Source organism: Triticum aestivum, chromosome 2A, assembly GCF_018294505.1.
Source record: "Triticum aestivum cultivar Chinese Spring chromosome 2A, IWGSC CS RefSeq v2.1, whole genome shotgun sequence".
In the NCBI taxonomy this organism is placed as follows: domain Eukaryota; kingdom Viridiplantae; phylum Streptophyta; class Magnoliopsida; order Poales; family Poaceae; genus Triticum; species Triticum aestivum.
In genome coordinates, this window is record NC_057797.1 from 763,357,019 (window position 1) to 763,364,680 (window position 7,662).

Sequence of the window (7,662 nt, forward strand, 5' to 3'; positions counted from 1 at the left end):
AACTGGTTTTCCCTTGCGGGAGCGCTCCGCGCGCGACACTTGTCACGCTCGGAGCGCTCCCGAACCACTCGTTAACTAGTTGCTCCCCCGTTTTCTAACTAGGCCGTGAAGTTGTCTGAAAAAAAAACTAGGCCGTGAAGTTGTCTGAAACAAAAAAAAATAGGCCGTGAAGTTGTCAAAGCCTTCAAAGAAGGAAGATCCTCAAAACGGGGGCGACTACAGCGTGGCGGGGGATCTGGTGCTCGTGGGTGGCGCGCATTGGCAGACGGCGGCGGGCGTCAGTGCCCGTGCGTCCGGCCGGTGCGGACTGCGACCGCGCGTAGGGCAGCATCCCGGCTCGAGTCGGCGCGCGGACTGCCTGCCTGGTAAGCTCCATCAATCCACTCTGAATCTGCTTGTTTTTGCGATCTTGCTTTCAGGATCGCGTCCAACCCCCAACTTGATTGACTGACTGTCAGTGATTTTTGCTCGTCTGAACTTACTGATACGCTGCAGCGCTCGGCCCAGTCCCCCACGCAGCGGCACAGCCTGACATGTTCGTTGTTAGGTTGCTGTGACGTCCAAGTGTATTGCCCACAGACCCCAGGGATAAAAAGTTCAGTTGTTCCAAGTGATACTGATACCTGACTTCTTGCTGAAGGAAAAACATCGGATAGTTACAACTTAAGCCATTGTGCTGAGATTTACTGTCAGTAGATGAGTTCTGCCAGTTTATATCTCAACATTGACAACAGATAGTAACAAACAAAATTAGGCAAGTTTCAGTAGTGAAGTAGCTGAACACGAGTAAAATCACTTGGAACACAAGTGAGAACTGCATAAACATTCAGCAGGACATTAGTTGGCAGCTCCAAGCTGAATTGATACACCAGCAGCTGCAATATAGATGCCCACTGCGCCAGTTATTATTACAAATCCGCAAAGGAAACAAAAGAAGAAAAAACAACAAGCATACATCACATCGAGAATTCAATACCCGTTCCAGTGTTCTTGACATGCAAAGATACTTTGTGATGCAGCAATCACGGTATTGGTGCACTGGCAGGCCCAATGTTGATAGTGATACCCAGAGCCTGTCTCCTCTGTGTCAAAAGATCTTCGGCATTTTTAGCAAGAACAGAAGAAAGAGGCTTCAGAGGAACCCCATAGCAGTCATGATCGACACCAGCGAAAAGCATGTCGCTCTCAAGACAGTCCATCACCTCTGAAGCCTCCAGTAATGTGGCAACGATATTGTGTCTGTCGATCATTTCGACGTTTTGATCATCCTTGATGAATTCTATAACCAGCTCACAAGTAAGCTTTTGTATCGCCAGGCATGCAGGGGTGGCATACATGTTGTCCTCCACCATCTTCTTCAGCCTCACCACAAAGTCTTCCAGGGTATCCCGCGGCGTCTGCGAAAGTAAGGTTTCTCGAAGATTAAGATTGGTGTTTGCACGAATCGCTGTGACGAGTGATAACAGCTCCACCTGCAGACTCCTATCCCCACACTGCTCGTTGGGGCATCCTGAAGTAAAAGGCTCGTCTTGTTCTACTGAAAGCAATTGTTTGAATACCTGCAATGAAATACATACATATTTGCCCTCAGAAAAAAATACATACATATTATTGTAGCTAAAAAAAGTTCAATAAGAGGATTTTGCACATGCAAAGATGGGTGAGTAAGTTTCTGCTTGCCTAATTACCTATCTTAAAACATTCTCAGAAAGTTAATATGCATCATGTTCTAACATGAGCATCTAGAAAAAATCATACAAACATATGATCAAATATACCATGCGAAAAAAGATGCAGGGTAATAACAACCACTTGTCTTTCTTGTAGAGAGCAAATATAATCATATTTTTGCATGAGATTTCTCTGGTGCTAATGTTATAACATGATGCATACTTATATGTGAGAAATTTTTTAAGTTGCATAATTAGATAAATTCTAAACTCAAGCACCCACCCTTCCATGTACTTGTGGCGTGTAGGAGTTGGTGTGTTCAGGCATACCTTCCGTAAGGTTGGTACATTGACGTAGTTGCTCAAATTCTTCAAGATGACTCCTGCGCTAATACGACAGCCTGTGTTGATATCTATTTCCACAGTATCCGTTGTACTTATTTTGCATTTAATGGTCCTGATATTGCAGTCGAGCAATTCAGTAAGACGATTGATATCATCATCGCATCCTGTGAAGCTCTTGATAGCCTCTGAATCACTGGACAGCATGGCCAATGCTTCACCAGCCTTTTCTTTAAGCCGGCCTGCAGTTCCCTGAGCTTCTTTCATCTTCTCTTCTCTCACTTGTTTGGCCGTCTTCTCTTTGATGACCTTTTTAAAGAGCTTATTAAATGTTCCCATTGACGGTCTTGCTGAAGTATTTTTTTGGCTTGGAGTTGGTTTGTCAATCTTCTTTTTTACATCTTTCAAATAATCTTCCATCCAATCTGCAGTAAGGAAGATGTGTAGCGCCCTCTCAATAAGTTTTTCTCTTCTCATCACAGAAGGAGCACTTGTTGGATGATACAAGGCTAGTTGTGTAAGAACCTCTAGAGCTCGCATCTGTAGCTCTATGATACCACTGTTGCTCTTCATATCCATTTCCAGAATGGCCTCCAAGTTTTTGACTGCATTACTATTGTTCGCAATTAGTCTGCGCATCTTTATGCCAGTGCTTCCTGAAGAACCCATGAGCCGGCTCACCACTTTGAGTGATCCCTCAACTACCTTGGTCCATGAAGTGCTGCTCTTGGTATCTTCTACAAATTCGTTGGAGCTGACAGGCGCAACAATTTTTGAAAGAAGACCCCTGGAGTTGTATATCAGTGTGCAGTTATGTGTGTCGTGTGCCAGGTTCTCTAGAATTCTCAAGCCCGGCAAAAGCAGATCCTTATCAATTCCTTCACCACCACCCCTTTGCCCAGTTACAAACGGTAAATGGAGAGTTTTGTGGTGGAGGAGGGAGGATATACAATCCAATGTTCCTGGAAAGTGAGCAAGGTTGAGGTCGCTAGCGAGATGCTCCACAATTCTCGCTGCAAGCCATGTCATCTCTTGGTCGGCTGGGCTTCTCCAAGCAAGGGTGTCGATCAGCTTCTGTATTCTTTGTCTGGGTGACCTGATCAGCAGCCGTCTTACCTGTAATGGTACATCCTTATCAATCAGCATTGTTAGTACCCTCCCTCCAGCCGCATAGTCCTCTGGTAAGCTGGAATCCAGCAAGCCGGCACCATATGTGATCAAATTCCAGCTTGTTGCAGACGTTTTGTTCTTTAGACACATGTCTTTAGTTTTGCGCAAATATGCACGAATTACCTTGCGGCTGAAACCATGTTGGTGGCTGACAATAACCTCGATCAACGTATTAGCCCCCGCTTGAGTCATCATCCACAATGCGCATATGCCGCCGTGATAAAATGCTGCGGTGTAGAATAAGTTCAGCGCCCGCTTCATATTTGCTTTAAATGCCTCCCCGTCCGCGATGCCATGGTCTTGCTTTCTTGCACGACCCGACAGACGCAGGCAAACCAGTGGTCCACTAACAGCGAGGACCGCCACTAGGAAAATTCGCACGTACAGAGTGATAACTATTAGAACTGACACGACCTTTTGTATTTGTTTCTTCGACCATTGTCTCATAGGCAACTGGTTAAGTACACACCGACACTTTTGTAACCAAGATTTAAAGTCCGCTCCAATATATAAACCCCAATCCCAATATAAATCCATGCCAGCAAATCCGATTGCTTCGAATACCCTGTGTTGTTCCAGTTAGAACAGGACATGATGTCAACAAGAAAATTTAAAATTATGATAAAAAAAACAAGAAAATTGAAAATGGTAAACAAAAGGAAGGGGACTACATTTCGCCTCTCCCAACACTGACCCTCAAATTTCCTCCCGCATCTGACAAGTCCGCGGAAACGGATGCAGGAGACGACCATCCAAAGCTAGCCACATATGTTTGGATACATTTCAAATGAAATTCAATGAAAATGAACAAATTTGATTCGGACTCAAACAAATCGGATGATATTCATTCACATTTGCATGATTTTTACATAAAACCAGACGATATATCGGGTGAGAGGTCTTCCGGCGGCTAGGGTGGCTCCAGGTCGCCCGCGGGGAGCGCGATACGGGAGAGAGCACGTTACATATGTTATCCTTTCAAAATCATGGAGAACTTCACGTCACACTTAACATCAATGATACAAATTTAATAGAAAATATTTGGGGACCGTCTAAGATAGGTACTGGAGCTACTTCTTCTTCGGCGAGTTTAGGATGAACTAAGAAAAGGTGAACAACGCTTTGAATAATTTCAGGGACTAAAAAATAGCAAAACCGGAAAAAGATTGCATTCAGGATCAGGAGAGAGCTGAATACTAAGCACTAACCCAGCAGCCTGCACGAATGCGATGATGGTCACAGACCAAAAATCGTCCTTCTTCATCGACGAGACGAAGCCGCCCAGTAGGACCACGGTGGCCCACAAAAGCAGCAAGGCCCCGACGGATTTCAGGGTAATTCTGACGTACGCCGCAACGACGGTTGTTGATGATCCTTACTTCTGGCCGCCGTCGAAGCTCCTCCGAGAAAGCGTCAACCTCATCTCCCATGTCCTGGAGCTAGTTTCGTGCGTGGAATGGTAATGGTGGTCGAGCGGGGGATTCTGTGGTTTCTCTTCAGTTTGCTAGTCAAACGGTCTACTGCTTCCTCCTCGCTTTGCTAATGCTCATTTGGCTCTCCTGCCGGCCATACTAATTTAAGAGGGTGCGGTTGATGCTCATTTGGCTCTCCTGCCGGCCATACTAGTTTAAGAGGGTGGTTTTACTAATAAAAGCTTGATCCATCCGAGTAGTCATAAAGATCTAACGACCATGGTCAATTTTAGTACAATTACGAAAACGAAAATGTTGGGATAAGTTTTTTTAGAAAAGGAGGATGACCCCATGTCTCTGCATCTGGGCGATGCATACAGCCACTTTATTAATTATTCTCACATAACCTTATAAAGTAATACAATAGTAAGACTAAAGCCGCCGTCTAAGCAACAAACTGTCGCTACACCTATCCAGTTGATGAAGGGGCGCAGATAGCCTGGGCCTAATACCGAACAGATATCGCAGCCAAACCTAACGTCTAAGACCTGAGGTCCCATCCAGGACGTCTGCCGGGCATGGGTCTCACCGGTCCGGTGTGCTCTCATAGGCCGCCGCCGCCAACTGCCACCGCTCCATCTTCAGAACTGTACTGATGCATCAACCTTGCTCGGTCCAGCTATCGTCGACGCCACCATGGCACCCAACGGCACCTCCTCCCTGCGTGCAAACAGCTGAGCACGTCGCGGTTGCCACTGATACACCTCAGCACCATGCTGCCAAGTACCACCAGCTGACACAGTTTGAAGTCTTTGAAAGATCTATCGTGCGTAGCATCTGCCGACCAGGCATGACAAAGCGTAGCACCTGTCGGTCAGGCATGACTTGACATCTCCACCGAAGTTCCGTGCAAGACGAAGCCGCTTCACCTCTTGCCTCTGACTTCCAGCTCTGCTCCACAAACGATGCTCCCAAGAGAGAAATGACACCGCAGTGCCGCCATCGTCCGATCTGGAACACCAGGTCCTAGGGTTTCTCCCGGAGCAGCACTGTGGGTCGACAGTAGTTACACGACGATGCCTTCATCAAGGTAACGACGTAGAACGCCGCCATCGCCTGCCGCCGGCTCGGCACCGGCAACCATGTCTCCCCGACTCGCAGCCGGGACTAGATGATGGATCTCGAGATCGAATCACCAAGCCTCTGACCGGCCACCTCCGACGAAGAAGATGACCACCACCACTAGCTACACCGGCCAGAACAGATCTGCCATGTGCCGCCAAGCAGTCCACCAGGCCCTCGACGCCGTCGCCGATCTAAAGCCAGATGACATGCCGACGAAGACCGCATCGCGCCGCCGCCCGATCCAGGCCAGCCGCCGCAGCAGCCGCCGTGGCCCGAGGCTAGGCCGATCTCCGCCGCCGTCGAAGCCATCGCCGCCGCTTCTAGATCGACCGCACCTCCATGCATGTTGGGGCCGCGCCACCCCTGAGATGCGGGATGGAGGAAGAGCCCCCGCCACCGCCGTCGACCATCGGGCGCAAGCCGGCGGCGTCCTCCGGCGGCGGCGGGAGGAAGGGAGGAGGATCAGGTGGCCTCTCGAGTGGCAGCTGGGAAGGCCTCCGGAGTCGCCTGGAGGAGCGACCCGGGAGGCAGATGCGTTTTTTCACAAATGTGGTGATAAGTTAGGTACAATTTATAGATATTTGACAACTGAGATAAATCTATTAATTCCTCTAAAAAATAGATGAACCTATTAATTATAAAAGGATTCAATCAACGACAGGTTGTTTTGTTTTTGCCAACAATTTCTAGTGATCTCTCTACTTATCTGTTGTGGTGTGTTGTTATTACATAAAGAATAATAGATATACAGTAAAAGCACGAGTCACGAGTTATGTCAAACTACTAGGCTTTCTCCTAAAAAGTCACTTTGGAGGATGAGCTCCAGTGAACCCTATATTTTACATAGCGGCGAATAGATATTTTGAAGTTTTGAAAAATTCTAGAAAATAATCAACATGTTCATATGGACGTATATTACACACATGCAAATTTTGATGTTGAAATAAGTAACCACATGAGTCACACAAAAATAACAAAATGATTAATTTGGAAAGTGAACAGTGCATGTATTATTCACTATTTAGAAATCATCATTTTGTAATTTTTGTAATTTTTTTTAAAAGGGGATTCCCCGGCCTCTCATATGCTTACTTATTTCATCAACAAACTTTACACATGTGTAATATACGTCCATATGATCATGTAAAATCCTATTTATATTTTTTTGAAACTACAAATGTGATTTTTGAACTATTTAAAATAAAATCCTCCAATGCACTTGGGCTCCAAAAATCCACTCTCGCTTTCTCCTCGACTTTTTATACACAAGGATGGCCATGGTGCAGACTCCCGTTGCTAACCGGCGTTTGGCTCGTAGTCTTTGTTTCGGCGGGGATGATTCCGGTGAGCTACGGTGCTGGCGGCAGCGTCGTGATCGCATCTCGCCAGGCGGTGCCGTTCACAAAGGAGGTGACATGCCTGACAGCCATTCGCACGAATCAGGCGAGTGGATCTCGATCCAGGCCTAGAGACATTGACAACATGCTCGGGAGACCGACTGTTAGGTGAAAAATTATATGATGGCTTTTATGAGGAAGAAGACGAGCAAGAGCGTAACGTGAGCTGGAAACGTAACGTGAGATGATGCTTTCTCATCGGTATGCAACTTGCAAGCAACCATAAGTTCTCTACTTAGGGCATCTTCAAGGCGGACTCACGAACCATCCGCATATATCTAGATTGTATTGTCCGGATCACGGAAGCCATCCAGTGTGGCGTGTATTGGTCCGTGACGCGGTCCGGACGTATTTTCTTTTGCAAACTAGAGACAAAAATGGGAGGCTTTGCGAGAATCTGGACAACAGAGACGTAGAACTCCGACACCTCAAGCCCATCCAAAACCCTACCTAGACCCCGCGCCTCAATCCTTTTCATTTTATCTTCTTCCTACTTTCTCTCTTGCATTCGCTGCCGCTCCATCACCCCGAAACTCTACATCTCCG

General features: G+C 46.8%; 1 protein-coding gene across 2 annotated transcripts; it reads right to left on the minus strand.

Moving 5' to 3' along the window:
- Positions 1-787: 787 nt before the first annotated feature.
- Positions 788-3,644, minus strand: LOC123186554 (uncharacterized). 2 transcript variants are annotated; one of them, XM_044598295.1, is made up of 3 exons: positions 2,001-3,644; positions 1,473-1,559; positions 788-1,397 (listed from the first exon to the last, which is right to left on the minus strand). In XM_044598295.1, the coding sequence occupies exons 1-3, from the start codon at positions 3,627-3,629 to the stop codon at positions 1,023-1,025; spliced, it is 2,091 nt and encodes a 696-aa protein (XP_044454230.1). In that variant the 5' UTR covers positions 3,630-3,644; the 3' UTR covers positions 788-1,022. The 2 variants fall into 2 exon arrangements, with proteins under 2 accessions (XP_044454230.1, XP_044454229.1); XM_044598294.1 differs by having other exon boundaries at positions 788-1,559.
- Positions 3,645-7,662: the final 4,018 nt, after the last annotated feature.

Bases quoted from the DNA above. Each gene is read 5' to 3' on its own strand.
- LOC123186554 (XM_044598294.1), bottom strand. From the start codon at position 3,629: ATGAGACAATGGTCGAAGAAACAAATACAAAAGGTCGTGTCAGTTCTA. The intron at 1,560-2,000 runs GTATGCCTGAAC...ATTTCATTGCAG, and splicing joins ATGTACCAACCTTACGGAAG to GTATTCAAACAATTGCTTTC.